Source organism: Narcine bancroftii, chromosome 2 (genome assembly GCF_036971445.1).
Source record: "Narcine bancroftii isolate sNarBan1 chromosome 2, sNarBan1.hap1, whole genome shotgun sequence".
Lineage (NCBI taxonomy): Eukaryota > Metazoa > Chordata > Chondrichthyes > Torpediniformes > Narcinidae > Narcine > Narcine bancroftii.
Genome location: NC_091470.1, coordinates 211549110 through 211571916, shown reverse-complemented (window position 1 = coordinate 211571916; position 22807 = coordinate 211549110). Strand labels below are relative to the sequence as shown.

Genomic DNA, 22807 nt, shown 5'->3' with positions numbered 1-22807 from the left:
AAACATCACCCAAAGGAAAAGGAATATTCATATTATTCGGGTAGACATAAAACATACTTAAGAATAGACCTATTCCTCTTATCAGACCACATTCAAGGGCGAGTTAGGAAAATGGAATATAAAGCTAGACTATTATCGGCTCACTCACCCCTGTTATTGGCAATAGAGCTAGAGGATATCCCACCAAGAATGTATAGATGGAGATTAAACTCCATGCTACTTAAAAGGCAGGATTTTAGAGAATTCATTGAAAGACAAATTAAAATGTACTTCGAAATAAATACGGAATCAGTGAAAGATAAGTTTATACTATGGGAAGCAATGAAAGCGTTCATCAGAGGGCAAATAATAAGTTATGTAACTAAGATGAAGAAGGTCTACAATCGGGAAACAGAACAGTTGGAAAGGAAAATAACAAATACAGAAAAAGAATTAGCAATAAAGGAAGATACAACTAAAAGAAGAGAATTGGCAGACAAAAAAATAAAATATGAAACACTACAAACATATGAGATGGAGAAGAACATAATGAAGACAAAACAGAAATATTATGAGCTAGGAGAAAAAAACGCACAAAATTCTAGTGTGGCAGCTTAAGACAGGACAAACTAAAAGAATGGTATTGGCATTAAGGAAAAATGACAAACAAATTACATATAATCCAATGGAGATCAATGAAAACTTCAGGGAATTCTACGAACAACTATATCAAACTGAAAACGAAGGGAAAGAAGACAAAATAGATGAATTTCTAACTAAAATTGAACTACCAAAATTACAAACAGAGGAGCAAAATAAATTAATAAAATCATTTGAAATAGAAGAATTACAGGAGATATTAAAAAAACTACCGAACAATAAAACACCAGGAGAGGATGGATTTCCAATAGAATTCTATAAAACATTCAAAAACTTATTAAGTCCTCCCCTCCTGGAAGTAATTAACCAGATTGATAAAACACAAAACATACCAGATTCATGCAAAACAGCAATAATTACAGTAATACCAAAGACAGGGAAAGATCCACTAGCACCAGCGTCATATAGACCAATATCTCTACTTAACACAGATTATAAGATAATAGCTAAACTATTAGCAAACAGATTGGCCAACTATGTACCAAAAATAGTAAATCTAGACCAAACTGGATTTATTAAAAAAAGATGAACAACAGACAATATCTGTAAATTTATTAACTTAATTCATGCAGTAGAAGGAAATAAAACTCCAACAGTGGTGGTTGCTTTAGATGCACAGAAGGCCTTTGACAGGGTAAAATGGAATTATTTATTCAAAGTACTACAAAAATTCAGCCTACCAGAGAAATATATAAGGGACCATTGGTGAAAGTGACAGTAAATGGATATATATCAAAACAATTTAACTTAAGTAGATCAACATGGCAGGGATGTCCACTATCTCCCTCACTGTTTGCGTTAGCTATAGAACCACTAGCAGAACTGATAAGAACAGAAAATAAAATAAGAGGGATAAAAATGAAAGAGAAGGAATATAAAATCTGTCTATTTGCAGATGACGTTGTAATATACTTAACAGAACCAGAAATATCAATAAAAGAATTACATAGGAAATTGAAGGAATATGGAGAAGTATCGGGGTACAAGATCAACGCAAATAAAAATGAAGCAATGCCAATGAATAATGCGGATTTCACAAAGTTTAAGAAAGAATCACCATTAATATGGCAAACACAAGCAATGCGATACCTAGGTATACAAATAAATAAAAATCTTGGCCATCTATATAAACTAAATTATCATCCATTAATGAAAAAAATTACAAGACGACTTAGAGCATTGGAAAGACTTACCACTAACACTGATAGGAAGGATAAACTGTATTAAAATGAACATTTTCCCAAGGATATAATACCTATTTCAGTCATTACCAATTCACCTAACTGAGAAATTCTTCAAGGAGCTAAAGAAAATAATAAGGAAATTCTTATGGAAAGGGGGGGAAACTGAGGATAGCACTAGATAAATTAACAGAATGGTACAAACAAGGAGGCTTACAACTACCAAACTTTAAGAATTATTATAGAGCCACACAATTAAGATACCTATCAGATTTTTTCAAACAAGGGAAAAACCAGATTGACCAGATTAGAACTAGATAAAATAGGGGAGAAGATACCTGAACATATACTATATAAATGGGATAAAAAATTGGTGCAACGTAGGAATTCACCGGTATTGCATCATCTGCTCAACATTTGGAAGAAGATTTACGTAGAAAGGAATAAAACAAATTACCAACTACCAAAACTAATATTGACGCAAAATCAACTAATCCCTTTCACAATAGATAACCTTTCCTTTAGAGAATGGGAGAGAAAAGGGATCAAAAGAATAGAAAATTGTTTTTCGGGAAATAAATTATTATCCTTTGAACAAATGAAGGATAAATATAATACAACTCATGATACAATGTTTGCATACCACCAACTGAAAACCTACTTGAAGGACAAATTGGGAAACAGCCTGAGGTTACCAGAAGGAAGCAATTTTGAACATGTGATTACAGACACAATGATAATTAAAAAATTTGTAACAAACATGTACATCAAACTGCAAGAAAAGGAGAATGAGGAAACAAATGGTAAACCTAAACAAAAATGGGAACAACATCTAAACATAAAGATAAAGAATGAAACATGGGAAAAGCTATGCTCCGGAACTATGAGAAATACAATAAACACGAGGTTACGCATGATACAATATAACTGGATACACAGGCTATACATCACACCTCAAAAGTTAAATAAATGGGACCCAACAGTATCAGACAGATGTTTTCGCTGTAAAAAGGAAACGGGAATAACAATTCATGCAATTTGGACATGTGAGAAAGTGAAAAAATTTTGGGAAGATCTAAACCAGATATTAAACAAAATCACAAAAAGCAATATACCAAAAAACCCAGATATCTTCCTCCTAAGTAATATAAGAAATAAAGAATTTGGACTCGATTTGGATGGAGCACAAAAAAGATTTGTTATGATAGCCCTAGCTGTAGCAAAAAAATGTATTATGTCAACCTGGAAATTAGAAGACAACTTGAGAATACAACAATGGTACATAGAAATGAATAAATGTATTCCATTAGAAAAAATAACATATAATTTAAGAAATAACATCACAATATTCAAACAAATATGGGAGCCATACATGAAATACAATAGAGAAATCCTACCATGGACTTCCACCACCTAAAATGACAGAAGGAGAAGACAACGAAAAGAACTGACTCAGTAAAATTTCTTGTTTATTTTTATTAAGTGACAACATTGTTTAATGGGTTAAATGTATCTTATAAATTGAATTTCAAATAAATGGGAAAGGGGGTGAGGGAGGGAGGGAAGGGAGGGGGGAAAAGGGGGAGAAAATGACACTATATATTCAAGAGAAAAAATGTCTGTATGTATCTTGGTCAATATGGTTTATAGTGTGAAAAATAAAAAATTTTTAAAAAAAAACAATTTTCAGGGTCTTTGGCCTCCTTGCACCATAAGCCACTCTGGGACCCACAAAAGGATTTTTTAAAAATTTAGACATACGGCGGAGTAACAGGCCGTTTGCCCCACCAGTCTGTGCTGCCCAATTTACGTCCAATCGACCTACATCCCCTGGTACAAATCTGTCTGGACTACTCATATGTCACTTTTTTTTTATTGTCACACTAATTGCAACTGTGAGTTTAAGTCATCCTTTTGTATTTATTAGTAAATCACGAAAATCTGTCGACACCATGGTTGAAGTAAAAGCGCAAAGTGTGGGAGAAACACAGCAGGTCAGACAGTGTCCTTTATGTAGCAAAGCCATTCATCAAAGTATGAAAGAATGTTGGCAGGCATCCGAACCAAAGGGTGGGGGAAGGGGGAGTGGCAAAGGCAGGACGTGATAGGTAGGGAGGGAGGAGGGGACAGCAGCGATCAGGAGAAGAGGGATGGCTAGCTGGGTGGGTGGAGAGGGAGGGGGGCAGGAGAAAACAGGAAAAGCTGGAAAGAGGGAGGGAAAGAAAAGGCAAGCAAGTTAGTAATTCATATTTATTACCTTGTTTTCTGTTTTTTGGCACATTGTGTAAGTTTTACACTGTTTTAGTTGGTATATCTGATGTATCTGAGCGACTGCAGAAGGTAAGAATTCCACCACACCTGTGTTTTGCACTTGTGTGCATTTCAAATAACTCGTGTTCTCCTCAATCTTGTCATAGTCAAATGTATAAGCAGCAAGTTCCCCTCCCCTCCGTGTCATATGTAAAGCAAGAATATTTGTTCCAACTCCATGCAAGATTGCAACCTGGTGTCAAACTATAATCTCCGCTGGCTCATCCACCAGATATTCTTCACTTTGCTAAGTGCTCAGCTCGGTCCACCTGCAAGAAGTGGCAATTATCTTCTTTCACATAGCAAGACAGAAAGGTTGAGGGTGTTGGAAATAATGTTCTGAGTTGCATCAATTTCAATGCAAGGAGAATTGTAGAAAAGGTGGATAAAGCTTGCAGACTGAACCAGCATGTGATTGTGGTCGTTCGTAAAACTTGGTTGTAGGAGGAGCAGGACTGGCATAGCAGAGAGGGAGGGATGAAAGGGGGATGAGTGGCATTGCTAGTCAGGGAAAATGTCACTGCAGTGCTCAGACAGGACAGACCAGAGGGCTCATCTACTGAGGCTATATGGGTGGAGCTGCGGAACGGAAAGTTATGACCACACTCATAGGGTTGCATGAGAGGCCACACAATAGTCAGCAAGAATTGGAGGAGCAAATCTGTGGAGAGATAATAGACAGTTGCCAGAAATGTAATTTTTCATGTATTGACTGGGACTCCCATACTGTTCAGAGCTGGATGGGTTAGAGTTTGTCATATCTGTTCAGGAAAGTTTCTTTAATCAATATATAGAGATCCCAACAAGAGAGTGCAATACTGGATCTCCTATTAGGGAACAAGGCTGGACAGGTGACAGAAGTGAGTGCAAGGGAACAGTTAGTGATCAAAGTGCCATTAGTTTCAAGATAATTATGGATAACGATAGGTCTGGTCTTGGGTTGAGATTCTAAATTGGAAAAAGGCCAATTCTGATGAAATAAGAAAGGATTTGGTAAGTGTGGATTAAATCAGGTGCGCTTGGTAAGTGGGAAGCCTTCAAAGGTGAAGTTTTGTATGTTCTTGTCAGAATAAAGGCAAAACTTACAGGCATGGGGAACCTTGGGTTTTGAGAGATGTTGAAGCCCTGATCAAGAAAAAGATGCAGAGCAGGTATAGGCAGCAAGGAACAACTGAGTTTAAGAAATGCAAAAAAAGCACTGAAGAAGGAAATCAGGAGGGCTAAAAGAAGGCATGAGTTACTCCGGCAGACAATGTGAGGGAAAATCTCAAAGGCTTCTACAGCTAAATTAAGGATGATAAGGGGAAAAATTTGTCCAGCTGAAGGTCAGTGTGGTCAGCTTTATACGGAACCAGAGATCAGGGAGATGGTAAATGGACTTTTTGCATCAGTATTTACTTAGAAGATGAACACAGTCTACAGAAGTGAGCCAAACAAGCAGTGAGGTCACAGAATCTACATGGATGAAGAGGAGGAAGTTCTTGAGTCAAATAGGGATGAATAAATCCTCCAAGGCCCAACAGCATATTCCCTCGGGCCTTTAGGGAGGCTCATCCAGAAATTACAGGGGCCCTGGTAGAGATTTCTAAAATGTCCTTAACCACAGGTGAGGTATCAGAAGACTGGAGGGTAGTTAATGTTGTTTCATTGTTTAAGAAAGTCTGTGAAATTATAGGCTACTAAGCTTGACATCAGTATTGGGTAAGGTTTTGGAAGATATTCCAAGTGACTAGATATACAAGTACATGGATAGACAAGGATAGATTAGGGATAGTCAACATAGGTTTGTGCTTGGTCAGTCGTGTCTAACAAATCTTTTGGAGTTTTTTGAGGAGGTTACCAGGAAAGTTGATGAAGGAAAAGCAGGGGATGTTGTGCACATGACCAGATCATACGTGGTAGGTTGGTCAAGGTTCAGATACTCAGTCTTTAGGATGAAATAGTAAACTGGATTCGATATTGGCTTTGCGGGAGAATCCAGAGATTGGTCATGGATGATTGCTTCTCAGACTGGAGGCCTGTGACTAGTGGTGTGCCTCTGGGATTAGTGCTGGAATCACTGTTGTTCGCCATCTACTGCATATTAATGATCTGGATGATAATGTGGTCAATTGGATCAGTACTTTTACAGATGACACAAAGATTGGGAGTGAAGTGGACAGTGGAGAAAGCTTTCAAAGCTTGCAGCAGGATCGAGACTAATGGGCTGCAAAATGGGGGATGGAACTTAATATGGACGGGTGCAAGTTGTTTTACTTTGGAAGGACAAATTTTACTTTGTGGAGAGTGGGAGAACAGACTTGAGGACCTGAGTTACAGGGAAAGGTTAATCTGGTTAGGACTTAATTCCTTCGAGCACCAGAGAATAAATAAAAGCAGGCTTTTCCCACTGAGGTTAAGAGAGACAAGAACCAGAAGACATTGGTTAAGAGTGAAAGGGGTAATGTTTGAAGGGAACGTTCAGGGGAACCTCTTCCTGCAGAGAGTGGTAGGGGTGTGGAATGAGTTGCCAGCTGAAGTGGTGATTGTGAGCTCAATTTTAACATTTAAAATGTATTTGGACAGGAACATGGATGGGAGGGGTATGGAGGGCTATGGTCTGGGAGCAGGTCAATGGGACTAGGCAGAATAATAGTTTGTCACATCCAGAGGGCCTGTTTTCTGCTGCGGTGTCTGATTGTTCAATTTCAATCAGTCTCTGCAAGCTAGACTGGCGCCGAAAGTTCATAATGTTTTTGAAATCAACCCCTCTCCTTTCCCTCAAACCTTCATTGTAAATCTGCTGAGATGTGACTTTTCTATCCCCAACCAAGAAGATCACATCAGGTTGAGAAGTCCAGGAACTGCCATTTCTGGAATCTTGCACAAAGCATGTTGGACAACATTCATGGGCAGAAATGCAAAGTCAGTGCTTTGGGTCAAGACCTTTTCCAAGACCAGCGAAAGAAGCATTGGCAGTCCATGAAGTTGGTGGGGAGGGCAGGGAAATGGGAAATTGATAAAAGGATACTGGATAAAGGACGGTGAGAGAGGGAGAGGAGGAGGAGGAGGAGGAGGAGGAGGAGGAGGAGGAGGAGATCATAAGGGGGAGGGGAACAGTGAAAATAGAGATGGAAACTGTGGAACCACATCACTGGGAGTTGTCTAAATTTGGAAAATTCAATATTCATGAGGTTGGATATGAGGCTCTCGAGGCAGAATAGGGTGGCCTCACCCATGTTTGGCCATATCCTAGCAATGGGTGAGGCTGAGGGCAGTCATATCCATGCAGGAATAGTGAGGTGAATTCAATTGGCTGGCTACATGGACTTCAAGCTTGTATCTACTAACAGTGAAGCAACCTGTGCTTGGTTTCACCCATGTCAAGATGGCCACACCAAATCCAGATGATTGGGTTGGATAAGGGGCCCATGAAACTCTGCCTCACTAGAAGGTTAGGCTGTGGCCCTGGATGGAGGTGAGGGGGTGGGAGATGTGGGGACAATCTCTGAACATCCTGCGCTTGCAGTGCTCAGTGGCCATAGAGTTGGAAGGATGGGTGGGAAGGGAGGTACAGATGGAGGTGATGATCCCTGTGAAAGACAGAGAGGGGTGGGTAGAGAAGATGTAGCTGATGGGATCACATTTAAGTTGGTGGAAGTGTCAAAGAATGTTAAGTTGGTGGAAGTGTCAAAGAATGATATGGTGGATGTGAAGGTTGGGGGGTAAAAATAAGGCCCAAGAGAACCCCATCTTTATTCTGTCTTGGAGGAGGCAGCGTGAGAGAGGAAGGGCATGAAATGGAGATGTTGGGAAGAACTTCTTCAAGGAAAGTAGGGTTAGGGTGAAGCCATGTTTCTTGAAGAAAGTGGATATTTCAGATGTCCGGAAGTGGAAGTGGAAGTGGAAAACAGTCACTCCTATCTCACACTGGACCATCAGTGCTCAGTGATGCTCCACTTGTTTCCATGAAGAATGTCAGCTGACCCATTGCAATGCTATTTCAGCAGCAGCAACCCCGGGATTGAATCCCGTGCTGTCTGTAAGGAGTTTGCATGTTCTCTCCATGTCTGTGTGGGCTTCCTCTGGGTGCTCTGATTTCCTCCCACGTTCCAAAGACGTATGGGGGCTATACGTTAATTGATCATATGGGTGTATTTGGGCAGTGCCAGTGTGTGGGCAGGAATGATCTATCACCATGCTGTAACTCAAAATGTAAAATAAATAAATAAATAAAATTGATGATCATTATTATAAGAAGAGAGTGAGTTCAAGAGAAATGAGGTCATGTTGCACCTCTACAAATCTCTGGTAAATCCACACTTAGAATATTGTGTTCAGTTCTGGTCATCTCATTATAGGAAGGATGTGGAAGCCATGGAGATGGTGCAGAGGAGATTTACCAGGATGTTGCCAGGAGTGGAGAATAAGTCTTATGAGGCAAGGTTAGCAGAGCTGGGGATTTTCTCTTTGGAGCGTAGAAGGATGAGAAGAGACGTGATAGAGGTCTACATGATTATGAGAGGCATACATAGGGTAGACAGTCAGCATCTGTTTCCCAGGACAGGAATAGCAAACACCAGAGGACATTTATACAAAGTGAAGGGAGGGAAGTTTAGGGGAGACATCAGGGGAAAGTTTTTTTGGGGCCTGGGATGACTTGGCAGGGATGGTGGTGGAAGCTGAACATTGGGGGCATTTAAAAGACTCTTAGACAGACACGTGGATGAAAGAAAAATGGAGAGGTACGGGGTAGGGAGGGTTTAGTACTGTATAGTATGATCTATACAAACGTTTCCAGAAAATATAAAAAGGTTTTTCATTGCTTCGAGTAAAAACATATTGAAATATTGAGGAACTCAGCTGGTCTTTTCAGCATCCATTGGTGACAAAGATATATTGCCGACATTTTGGGCCTGAGCCCTTTTTCAGTTGCTTCCCAGCCACCCCCACAGAAATGGACATGTTTGCAACTTACTGCTCTTCCAATAGATCAGCAGGCAAGCACAAGATATCATGTGGAAACTTAAAACTCTTGGCCCCATGGAGGCTGCCATTAAAGTGAAAAGAAAACAGAACAAGGACACCAGAGAGATGTTCCTCTGAACATTCCTGCACATCGATCTGTTCATGTTCATCAGCATTTGACTGCGTGCATACAACCTGATAAACCACAGTGCACATGCACACACAATGTTCAGGACATCCATCACATAATTTTAAATAAATATAAAAAATATTTTGAAATAAGTGACCATTAGTTGTGGATGAGGGACATCCTCAACAAGTGCAGCATCGATAAAGAACTCACTATTCTTCTTCATTCCAGCAGTTAACCACCATCAAACAAACCCCAGAAATTAATTTTTAAAAGAGCAGAAGTTCATATTCTGTGAACCTGGCAGGCTTGAAATGTCTGTACCTGTCATCCAGGGAGATCAGTAGATTCATGGGGTTCTGACCTCACTTTTAAATATCTTCACTCAATCTGATGCCCATTAGCATCAGCCTCACCTCAATGTAGGGCTTTAACAAGTGAGACCAGTCTTATTTCTTTTGCCAGAACTTGGTAGAATTACGGTCACCAGTTCAACAGTGCTCCCCTCCCAGCTCATCAGCCGAATGAGATTCCCCAATGAGATAGTCAAGTCCAGTCCTTGGTACATTGCCAGCTGTATGTGGCTTCAGATAACCTTTTACTCCAACTGTCTGTTATTGTGATTTGCTCCTTTAATTCCTGATAACTATCAGGTGACTTGTACTACAGTCCCATCAAACTGATCACCCTCTTTTCTAACTTCCACCCCTATGGCCTTGCTGCACGATTCCCCCAGGAATACCTGCTCCAAATATTGCAGGCGTATTCTTTCCGACTTAACACTAAAACAACCCCTCCTCTACCTCCACCTTTCTCATGACAAAAAAAAAACAAAACCTTGGACCATTGTAGAGATTTGGAGGATATTTAAAGAAGAGATATTGAAAGTACAGGATCTTTACGTGCCAGTCAGATCAAAAGGCAAGGCCAAAAGTTCAAGGAAACTGTCGATTTCTGGAAAAATTAAGAGAGGGTCATATACTACATTTAAGAAGCAAAAAATGGATAAGATGGATGATTATTACATAGATTGCAGAAAAAAGAAGGAAATTAGAAAGGCAAAAAGAAGGTATGAGGTGTCAATAGTCGATAAGGTAAAAGTGAATCCAAAGGGTTTTTACAGATATGTGAATAGCAAAAGGAGGGTTAAGGATAGAATAGGACCCCTAGAAAATGCGAGTGGTGAACTGTGGAAGGAACCGTATCAGATGGGAGAGATATTAAACAATTTTTTCTCATCTGTGTTCACGAAGGAAAAGGACATTGAACTATGTGAGATAAGTGAAGCAAATGGCTTAGTTATGGAAAAGATAGGGCTTAATAAAGAGAGGGTTTTGGATCTTCTAGGGTCAGTAAAAGTGGATAAGTCTCATGGTCCTGATGGGATTTGCCCCAGGATGTTAAGGGAGGTCAGGGAGCAAATAGTGGAGGCACTGTCAGTGATTTTTCAACGATCACTGGAGGAGGGTGTGGTGCCAGGGGATTGGAGGGTTGCTAATGTAGTTCCATTGTTTAAAAAAGACACAAGGTGTCGGCCAAGTAATTATAGGCCTGTAGGCTTGATTTCAGTGGTAGGAAAAGTTATGGAGGGTATTCTTAGAGATGGTGTGTATAAATAACTGGATAGGCAGGAATTGATCAGGAGGAGTCATGTTTGACGAACCTTGTTGAGTTTTTCGAAGAAGTAACAAGAAAGGTGGATGAAGGTAGGGCAGTCGATGAATTATATCTGGATTTTAGCAGAGCTTTTGATAAGGTTCCACATGAAAGGTTAGTAAGGAAGGTTCAGTCCAGTCACTAGGGATTAATAGGGAAATAGTAAGATGGGTTCAGAGGTGGATGGAGGAGAGACAGCAGAGGTGGACAACTGTCTGTCAGGATAGAACCCTGTGATGAGGGGCGTGCCTCAAGGATTGGTGCTAGGTCCCCTGTTGTTCATAATTTATACTAATGATTTGGATGATAGGTGGTTAACTGGGTAAGTAAATACGCAGACAATATGAAAATTGGGGGAGTGGTGGATAGCGAGGAAGGTTTTCAGGGATTACAGAGGGATTTGGTTTGTTTGGAAAATTGGGCTGAAAGATGGCAGAAGGAATTTAATGAAGAGAAGTGTGAGGTGCTTCATTTTGGAAAAAATAATCAGAATAGGACGGACATTGGGAAATCCACAAGAACAAAGAGATCTTGGAGTTATGGTGCAACATTCCTTGAAGGTGGATTCCCATGTTGACAGAGTGGTTAAGAAGGCATTTGATATGTTAGCCTTCATAAATCATAGCATAGAGTATAGGAGCTGGGAAGTGATGCTGCGACTGTTTAAGGTGTTGGTGAGGCCAGGTTTGGAGTATTGTGTTCAGTTCTGGTCTCTAAATTATAGGAAGGATATAGATAAGGTGGAGAGGGTGCAGAGAAGATTTACCAGGATGTTGCCTGGCTTAAAATACCTAGAGTACAGAGAAAGATTGAAGAGGTGAGGACTTTATTCATTGGAACGTAGACAGTTAAGAGGGGATTTGATAGAGGTGTTTAAAATTATGAAGGGAATAGATAGACTAGATGCAAGTAGACTCTTCACCCTGAGAGCGGGGGAGGTTGAAAGAAGAGGACACAAGTTGAGGGTAAGGGGACAAAATTTTAGGGGAAACATTAGAGGTTGCTTCTTCACTCAGAGAGTGGTGGCTGAATGGAATAATCTTCCAGAGGAAATAGTTGAGGCAGAGACAATTCTTTCATTTAAGAGGAGGCTGAATATATTCATGGATAAGAGGGGGTTAGAGGGTTATGGGTGGAGAATAGGCAGGGGGAGCTAGAGGAGTTGTTTGAGTGAACCAGTGTGGAGTTGAAGGGCCTAGATAGCCTGTTTCCATGCCATAAACTATTATATGTTAAATTTCATATCATTGCGCTGGTATACCACAATCCTAATCATATCTTGTTCGGGGTGGGGAACCAGGGGCCAAGAGGGAAAGTGGATGCCTGGAGCATGGGTTCACTGCTGGACCATGTGGCTACGGAGCGAATGGGGGCGCAGGAGGCAGCGACATCAGAGGAGGTGACAAGATCGACGAACATTGTCTCCATAAAACCATAGAACACTACAGCACAGAAACAGGCTCCCTTGGCCCCTCTTGTCTATGCTGAACCAATTTTTTTTCCTAGTCCCACTGACCTGCACTCAGTTCATATCGCTCCATACCTCTCCCATTCATATACCTGTCCAAATTCTTCTAAAATATTAAAATTAACCTGGCATTCACCACTTCAGCTCACTTCACACTCCCACTGTTCTGTGTGTGAAGAAGTTTCCCCTAAACTTTTCTCTTTTCACCTTTAACCCATGTCCTCTCATTTGTATTTCACCTACCCTCAGTGGGAAAAGCCTATCTACATTTTCTCTGTTTATCCCCCTCAATTGTAAATACCTCTATCAAATCTCCCCTCATTCTTCCACATTCCAGGGAATAAAGTCCTAACCTGTTTATCCTGTCCCTCTAAGTCTGGGAAACATTCTAGTAAATCTTCTCTTATTGAAACCTTTCCTGTAGTTAGGTGACCAAAACTACAAATACTTCAAATTTGGCCTCACCAATGTGTTATACAATTTTACCATAATATCCCAACTCCTGTACTAAATACTCTGATTTATGAAGGCCAAGGTGCCAAAAGCTCTCTTTACAATCCTGTCCACCTGCGATGCCACTTTCAGGGAATTATGAATCTGTATTCCCAGATCCCTCTGTTCTACCGCACTCCTCAGTGCCCGACCATTCACCGTGTACGTCCTTTCTTAGCTTGTCCTTGCAAAATGCAACACCTAACACTTGTCTGCATTAAATTCCATCTGCCATTTTTCAGCTGGTCCAGTTCCCTCTGCAAAATTTGAAAGCCTTCTTCATTGTCCACAACAGCTCCAATCTTGGTGTTATCTGCAAAGTTGCTGATCCAATTTACCACATTATCACCCAAATCATTGATATAGATGAGAAATAACAATGGTCCCAGCACAGATCCCCGAGGCACACCACAAGTCACAGGCCTCCAATCTGAGAAACAGTCATCCACCACTACTCTCCAGCTTCTCCTGTCCAACCATTGTTGAATGCAATTCATTACTTCACCATGAATACCTAGTATCTGAACTTTCCTGACTAATCTACCATCTAATCAGTAACACTAACTTCTACTGTGATGAAATGCTTTGAGAGGCTGGTCATGGCCAGAATTCACATGTACCTAAGCAAAAATCTGGACCCACTGCAATTCACCTATCGTCACAATCGCTCCACAGCAAATGCAGTATCGCTGGCTCTCCACTCAGCTCCAGATTACATCGAAAACAGCAACTCAAAGATACGCTGCACTTCATTGACTGCAGCTCGGCCTTCAATATCATCATTCCCTAAGTGATGGTCAACAAGCTGCAAACCCTGGGTCTCGGCACCCCCCTCTGTAACAGGATCCTTGACTTTCTCATCAGAAGACCAGACAGTATGAATTGGAAACAACGTCTCCTCCTCACTGATCATCAACATGGATGTGTGTTTAACCCACTGCTCTACTCGTTATTCACCCTCGTCTGCATGGCCAGGCACAATCCAAACGCTATCTACAAGTTTGAAAATGACACCACAGTTGTCGGCAGAATCACAAATGGCAATGAGGAAGCATACAGGAGGGAGATAAATCAGCTCGTTGAATGGTGTGACAACAACAATCTTGTGCTCAATGTCCGGAAAACCAAGGAGATGATTTTGGACTTAAGGAGAAAGTCAGGAAACATGACCCAGTCCTCATCGAGGGCTCAGTCACGGAGAGGATCAAGAACTTCAAATTCCTGAGTGTCAACATCTCCAAGGATCTGTTCTGGAGCCTCCATGTTGATGCAATCACAAAGAAGGCTAACCAGCGGCTATACTTTGTGAGGTGTCTGAGGAGATTTGGTTTGTCATTGAAGACACTTCTACAGGTGACCCATGGAGAGCATTGTGGCTGGTTGCATCACTACCTGGTATGGAGGCTCCAACTCTCAGGACAAGAATAAACTTCAGAGTTAACTCGGCCTTCATCACAGGCACCAGACTTCATTCCACTGGAGAGATCCACATGAGGCAGTGTCTTAAAAAAAGCAGCCTCTATCCTCAAAGACCCCCACCACCCAGACCATGCCCTCTTCACTCTGTTACCATCAGAGGGTCATGGTGGTACAGGAGCCTAAAGATGAGCCCTCAGCAGCACAAGGACAGCTTCTTCCCCGTTGCCATCAAATTCCTGAATAATCAATGAACCAAAGACACGGCCTTACTTTTTGTGAAGTATTATTGTTAGTATTTTATTTTTATAGTAAGGTAATAAGATGGTTATAATATGAATGTTTGAACTATGACGATGCTGCAAAACATCAAATTTCATGACTTGTTCATGACAGTAAATCCTGAATCTGATTCTGATGTGTTATTTTGTCAAAGGCCTTATTAATGTCCATGTAGACAACATCCACAGTCTTTCCTTTGTCAGCTTTCCTGGTAATTTCCTCAAAAAACTCTTAAGGTTGGTTAAACCTGATCTACCACCCACAAAGCCATATTGACTACCCCTAATCAGTCATTGGCTATCTAAATAATTAAATATCCAATCTCAGAACACCTTGCAATAGTTTACCTACTACTGTCATCAGGCTCACTGGCCTATAATTTACAGGATTACTGTTGGAGTCTGTTTTAAACAACAGAACAACATGAGCTACCCTCAATCCTCTGGCATCGCACCTGCGGCTAAGGACATTTTCAATGTTTCCGCGAGAGCCCATGAAATTTCTACACTAGCCTCCCTCAAGGTCCGAGGCAATATCTTGTCAGGCCCTGGGGACATTCACCCTCATTTGCTTTCTCTTCTTGATGGTGACACTGGTGCCTTTTTGTGTGTCTTTACGGGTAACAAATGTAAACATATTTTGTGGGGTTATTTTTGCAAATGACAGCGGAATCCTGAGCTATCCCATTTATACTCTGAAACTATCAGGCTTCTTGCATTAAAGTAACCGCAGTTTAGTCCATCAGACCTCCCTCCCTCCCTGTCCTGCCCCTCTCTGGACTTGCTCACTATTACAGGTGTATTTGCTTCAATTTGCTCACTTGTTACATGACTACTTTCGGTCTCACCCTTAGATCATGTAGACCACCCTAATCATAAACTACCTCAGGACCATTAAAAGATCTGCCTGTAATATTGAAACTTGCCTTCTTCATCAATTGCATGAAATGGAACTGTGAATATTTATCTATCTATCCTTTTATATTTATTGTCTCTTTTCCCATCTTGGCACATTGTGGTCATTTAATGTGTTCCATTGTTTATTTGGTCTATCTTAAATACCTGTTTGGCTGCAGTAAACAAGGATTTTAGTGCATTTTTACATTATACGTGTGTGTGTATATAAACAATAAACACAGGTTGCTGCTAATCCATGGGGTGCTTTCTCACATCCAGTCAATGTTAATCCACTTTTCTCTTTGATCCTTCTGGGATGTTCCTGTCCTTTCTGAACTTCTGTAATCACTCAACTAAAAATACATGTACAGTGCATCCAACCACTACTCACATCATCTCTCCATAAAACTACAGGACATAGGAGCAGAAATAGGCTATTCAGCCCATCGAGTCTGCCCCACCATTCAATTATGAGCTGATCCATTCTCCCACTCAGCCTCACTGCTGGCCTTCTCCCTTTGACACCCTGGTTAGTCAGTTCTCTGTCAGATGCACCCAATGACCCATAGCAACAAATTCCACAGATTTACCACCCTCCGGCTGAAGAAATTCCTCGGCATCTCTGTTCTAAGCGAACGCCCTTTAATCCTGAAATTGTGCCCTCTTGTCCTCGACTCTCCCATCGTGGGAAAAAACCTTTCTACATCGCGTAAATTCTGTAGACACCGTGGTCAGTTCTGTATTTTTACCTTTGCTATATAAAAGGCTTCTCCAGCATCTTGGGTTTTTAAACCTTTCTACATCTACTCTGTCCGCACTTTTCAATGTTCAAAATGTTTCAATGAGATCCTCCCTCATTCTCCTAAATTCCGATGACCACAGGACATGATAATTCTTTCATTCCCAGAATCATCCAAGTGAACCTCCTTTGTACCCTCTCCAACATCAAGACCTTCTTAATCGAGAAGGCCAAGATGCTCACAATACTCCAAGTGAGGCCTCGCCAATAACTGATGAAATCTACCCTCTTGTAGATTTGCTCATGGGCCAAGTTCTAAATTGAACCCCACAGCTCCATTGACCTGGATCAATCTTGACCTCTGGTACTCTCAGTGGTGAGTGTGCATTCTCCTTGTGGCTGCAATAATTCCTTCCCAGTGCTCCGGTGTTAAGTGGGTATTTATCTTTTATAGCTTGGACTGCCCAATGCCCACCCCCATATAGAATGGTGAGAGGCATGCATCTGTTGGCATGGCCTTGCACTATGCAATTTCATCATGTGAATGAACCAGGACAAATCCTGTGCACAACACAGCTTGGAAGAAAACCCTGACCCCTGGCTAAGCCATACTGGCAGACTTAGTTTACTATCAACACTCATTCCTCCTCATGCCTTTGTTTTACATACACAAGACCTCCATGATTAAACACTCCTTAAACAGGAACTCAACCCAACCCTAACATCGACCAAACCACACTCAATGTACTCAGTACCTGATATTGGCACCCTCAATATCACATTTACAATCTTATTTCCGGTTTTCTCCGACGCCCTGCTTTTGCCTGTCTCACTCAATCCTACAATCCAATGAGATATCCACAATCCAGTTTTGGCCACTTGCCCATTCGCAGATTTTGCCCTTGGTTATTGTCAGCCTTGTCTTAACCATGAGGGTCTCAGCTCAGGAATCCCCTTCCTTACATTTCTTCACTTCTCCACCTCTCCTCATACAAGATGTTCTTTAAACCAAAGATTTGAGTTCATTTTTTAGCATCTCTGTTGATGTCCCTGTAACCAGTTTGGTTGTGATAATTCTATGTTATTGGCAATGTTTACATTAAATCACCAACCAACTTCCAAAGGATTATAATTATCATTTTTCTATACGTTATGTGTGACTTAAGCATTATAATGACCTGCACAAGTTGAGGAACTCCAAGCTCCACCTCCTACCCGTTAAATAAGGTTGTCCAGTAATTGTCTCATGAGAGAGAACTGAGGTCTTATTTAACTGTTGGAAGGGAGCTGGAGTAGAGGGAATATAACAAAAAATATTTACATTCATTTCCCACAGATCATTGGGTGTGAAATTTTATGTCCCTACTTTATACAAAATGTTTTACATGAAGCTTTGAAAATTGTAAAATTACATGATAAAATGTCTGTCTACAGGAGTATTGAGGATTTTTGCATCATTCTCAAAAGGCATCAAGCCCAATCTCCCAGTTCCAGTTTCCATCTGCCCTTTACCTGCTACCTTTCTCATTTTTCTCTCAACACCCCCACCCCCTCCGCCTTGTGTTCTCCTCCCCTCTCCCATTTATCCAGACTCCTTTCACCTCTTGGCCCCTCCCCAGCAACACCCCACCCCTTCTTTTATGCTTGGTACCTCTCCTTCCCACTTTAGTCTCGATAAGGGGTTCCAACCCTAAACGTTGACTGCCCATTTCATCACCATGGACGCTTGCTGACCTGCGGAGTCCCTCCCAATGCTCTTTGTTCACTTCCCATTTCCAGTTCTTGCACTTCTCTAGGTTAGAAACAACTTGGCTGCTTGCCAGAGAAGCAACACAATAAACTATAAAGTGTAAAATTTAGTATTGTGGTCTCAAACAGGACCACTTCTGACAACTGCCTCATTACACCATATTAAAGTCAATATGCAAAAGATGATGGTTTCTCCATCATTTGACAAACACAACTCAAAAACAGCAAACCAATAAAACACATCATGTTTCTGTGAACCCTCTCTAGTTATACAAGAGGAACGTCAGTGACCAGCTGGAGTTGAACATGTATAACAAATTTCAGTGCACACACATTCAGGTCTTCATTTATGAAAAAATGTCCTTCTCAATCCGAGAATGAAATCACTTACCAGTTACAAGTGCATAACGAAAACTGGAATGTGGCGTACAATTGCTGATTGCTGGGTCTACTACACGTATAGATCTGTCTGATCTCCTTTGTGTGTTCTGCCATTTCTAAGTTATTTCCCAACTCTTTCACTCAAGCTTTGGAATTACAACACAACATCTTGTGGTCTTTTGTATATTGGACGACCTGATACCACAGTGCCAATACTGCTTGCTAAGCTTACATGCAGATGAAGTCATCAACACAATGGCAAACATCAATAACTGGCTGTAACCCAGCACCTCTAATCATAGCTGCCAGAAAAAATCAACTCATCAGCACTTGGGTCTCATGTTTATCACATCAGCTGACTTTATCAGATCATGTATCCAAAATGTCATGAATCTGACCTGAAACCAACAAGCAATATTCCAAAAGTCTGCAGACACTGTGATTGAAGTAAAAACACAAAGATGGAGAAACTCAGAGTTCCTTATGTACCAAAGGTAAAAATACACATCCGATGTTTCGGGCTTGAGCCCTTCATCGAGGAATGGAAAATTGTAAAAGTCTCCAGACACTGTGACATGTGTCTATACCTTGATGAAGGGTTCAACCCTGAAACATTGGTTATGCACCTTTATCCTTGCTATATCAAGGACACCTGCTGAGTTTCCCCAGCAATATTCCAAATTCTACGTGCACTTAATTGCCGCTACATTCTTGACGGTAATGTCTGCAGAAATTAAGAACATTAAATAGTGCACATCAAAAAGTATTAAGGCACAAATGTAGCTATCCAAGGAGTCCTTCTTATGATATTTTAGTTCCCTGGTTTGTATTTGGGATATCCTGCCTGAACAATCTGTAAAGCCCAAACTTTCCTTTGAAAATGTATATTTTTTCAAAATAATTCTACTTGAGTATTCATGTATTCTACATGGCAGTTAAGATTGAGCTGTCAATGTGTACTTGAAAATAGTCTATATAATGTCATTTCAATAGAATTAATAAATTCTGTCATGATTTTACAAGGTTATCGGAAAAAGCCGCCCTCTGACTCGTAATAGTCAATAGAACCAGTGCCATCCCATCGCCCTCTGCAACCAGCCCTCGAGTGCTGTATTCCACTCATTTAGCAGTGAGTCACTGTTGGACCTCAATGGCCAGGCAGCATCAATGGGTAGAAATGGTTAGTCAACAGTTCAGTCGAGACACTTTGATGAGACTAAAAGGGGTAATGCCAAGATGAGGAGGGCATTGGGCAGAAGATGGGAAAGGTGGAGAGACAAATGTGCAAGCACTGGTGAGGCCGCAGCTGGGGGACTCTGTTCAGTTCTGGTCTCCTTGCTTGAGACAGGATGCATGGGCTTTGGAGGTGGTGCAAGGAGGTTCACCGGCTTGATTCCAGAGATGAGGGGATTAGCCTATAGAGAGAGCTTGAATCGCCTGAGACTGCACTGGCTGCAATTCAGAAGAAAGAGAAGGATCTTTTATCATTTCGAGGTACAGCAAGGTAATGGGTCCTTCCTGCCCGAGCCCACGCCACCCAAATACATATGACTTACTAACTTCAATTAGCAACCAACATCAATTAACTTACTAGCCCTGTACGTCTTTGGAATGTGGAAGGAAAGCGGAGGATCCAGAGAACGTGTAAACTCCTTATAGACGACGGATATGAACTGTAACTTCAAAATTAACGCCACATTATGGAAGGGCTATAAACAAGATAAAGGCTGGAATGTTCTTCCCTCCGATAGATGAGGTTAAAACTGGGGGACATTGCCTCAAGATTCAGGGGAGTAGATTCAGGACAGGTATGAGGAGGAACTGCTTCTCCCAGAAAGCAGTGAATTTCTGCCCAAGGAAGCAATAGAGACTGTCTTATTACATTTATTTGGCACAGGTAGTTTTTGACCTTGGAGAGGAATTCAGGGTTATGGGGAAAAGGCAGGTAGGTGGAGCTTGAGTCCACAGCCAGATCAGCCATGATCTCACTGAATGGCAGAGCAGGCTCGATGGACCAGATGGGCTGTTCCTTATCTTCCTGTGTAACTTTTCCAATTAAAATTCCCAGTCATATACTCAAGACCATCAATGACAATTACGTCCATGACTTGATTAACTGGAGGATCCTGAAACAAAAGAAAGAAGCTTCCAGGAGACACATATTGCAGATCGTTTCTGCTAATATTTGCAAAGGTGAGGCACATACTTGCAGCGACCAAGTTGGAATCCACCTCTGACCAACACTGGCATTCAGCCACTTCCTACATCATCCGTAGAGTCTGACAAGATCTGCCAGCAAGCTAGAATGTAGTTGCTCTGTTTAGTTACATTCAACACAGATCAATGAAATGCCTGGAACAGTAACTCCCGGATGAGATGAAACCAGGAGATAAATATCTGATGCAGTCTGCTGTCCTATAAACCCACTGTGGGACTGCCCGGCTGTTACAGCTGTCAGAGTTGCCTACTTTCCACATTTCAACTTCAAGTTTATTATCATCCGTCTGCACATATATAACCAGACAAAATAGCGTTTCTCCAGACAACAGTGAACACACATAATAACACACATAATTTTATATTAAAAATAAAAGGGCTGGCATGGTTTGCAAAGCGGTTAGGGTTAGTGCAACGCTGTTACAGTGCCACCAATCATGACCTGAGTTCGAATCCCACGTTATCTGCAAGGAAAAACTAAAAACACCAAGCTGGAGAAACTCAGCAGGTCAAGCAGTGTCCTTTATACAGCAAAGGTAAAAGTACATTATTGGCGTTTCGGGCGAGCCCTTCATCAAGGTACGGAAAAATGTCAGCAGAGATCTGAACAAAAGAGAAAGGGGGGAGGTGTGGTTGCAAAGGCAGGAAGTGATAGGTAGAGAAGGGAGGGAGGGGACAGCAGTGATCAAGGAGGGATGGCTGGGAGAAGGGAGGGAGGGGAACTGGAAGGGGGGAGGGGGAAGGAGGGAGCAGGTTATCAGAAACCAGAAAAGTCGATGTTAATGCCATCTGAGAGTGCTCAGACGGAAAATCAGGTTTTGTTCCTCCAAATTTGAGGGTGGTCTTGTGCAGTATCCCACCAAGGCCATGGTCAGATAGGTGAGTATGGGAGTGTGACACAGAACTAAAATGGTTGGCGATTGGTGTGGATGGATCGTGGTGCTCAGCAAAGTGATCTCCCAGTCTCTCCAATGTAGAGAAGGCCACAAAGGGATGCAATAAGTTGGTCCTGTGGATACACAAGTTGCTTCACTTGCTTCACTTGAAAAGCCTGTTTGGGACCCCAGACCGTGGTGAGGGGGGAGGTGTGGGACCAGGCGTTGCATCTCCTGCAGCCACATGGGAAGGTGCCGGGGGGTGGGGAGGGATGAGTGCACAAGGGAGTCACAGAGGGAGCGGTCCCTGTGGAAGGCAGAGAGGGGAGGAGAGGGGAAGATGTGTCTGGTAGTGGGATTTTGTAGTAAGTGCCAGATATTTCAGAGGATAATATGTTGGTTGCGGAGGCTGGTGGGGTGATAGGTGAGGATAATGTTTGTTGTGTCTGGGGGCAGGGGGGGCAGGCTGAGCGGGAAATGGAGGAGATGGGGTGAGGAGTGAGTTGATGGAGGTGGAGGGGAAAGCCACGTTTGTGGAAGAAGCAGACAGGATCCCAGGTTACTGATGATGTGATAACATCACGCTGAAAGCTAGAAAATTAATGTAAAATTAAGGAAGAGATATAAATAAGATCGAGGCTGGAAAGTTGTTTCCACTGGTAGGTGAGGCTAAAACTGGGAGACATTGCCTCCAGATTCAGGGGAGTAAATACAGACAGGGATGAGGAACAACTGTTTCTCCCAGAGAGCAGTGAATCTCTGCGCAAGAAAGCAGTAGAGGCAGCCATATCTTGATTTGATTTGGACCTCACATACAGCACAGACATGTGGGCCGAAGGGCCAGTTCCTGTCCTATACCGTTCTCTGTTCTACATTATCAATAGCTGTGGAATTAGTTGGAATGTGTGCTGTGGATACTCAAACTAGCTCAATTCACATTCACATTCAAACAATGTGAATTACCAAAGGTAGACGAGTGGAGAGGTGGTAATGACTGAAGCCACCGTTCACAAACAGGAAAGACGCATCAATCTTGAGTATCCTGGATGTCAGATGTAATAGAAACAGTAAGAAAAGGGATGCAAAGTTCTCACCCAGACTGGCTACAGATTAATTTAATTCTTTGGAGTGGTAGTTAATTGGACAACATTAAAAGTCTTTTAAGTAAACTCTGGAATTGACCAACTGTCAGGATTGTTTTACACACAGAATAAATCAGGTTGCAGAATTCACGAGTGAAATATTCCACTGACCGTGGATGAAACAAATCCAATTCATAAACATGGCAGCCAAATGTGAAAGATTATTAATTGATGTACTTTTAAAAGCACTGCATTCCCATCTAGTTCAGCATTTGCTTTTGAAGAATCTGATTGCATTAGACAATATTTCTGACAACCTGTTCAAATGTCTTCTGCATTTTTTTTAA

General features: G+C 41.6%; 1 protein-coding gene across 1 annotated transcript in view; it reads right to left on the bottom strand.

The window, feature by feature from the left end:
- rims2a (regulating synaptic membrane exocytosis 2a) overlaps window positions 1-18448 on the bottom strand; it is an 865989-nt gene extending 847541 nt beyond the window's left edge. Inside the window, exon 1 of the mRNA XM_069920255.1 lies at window positions 18297-18448. Within this exon, the coding sequence (XP_069776356.1) occupies window positions 18297-18400 (104 nt within the window). The 5' untranslated portion in view covers window positions 18401-18448. The remainder of the gene's footprint in view (window positions 1-18296) is intronic.
- Window positions 18449-22807: the final 4359 nt, after the last annotated feature.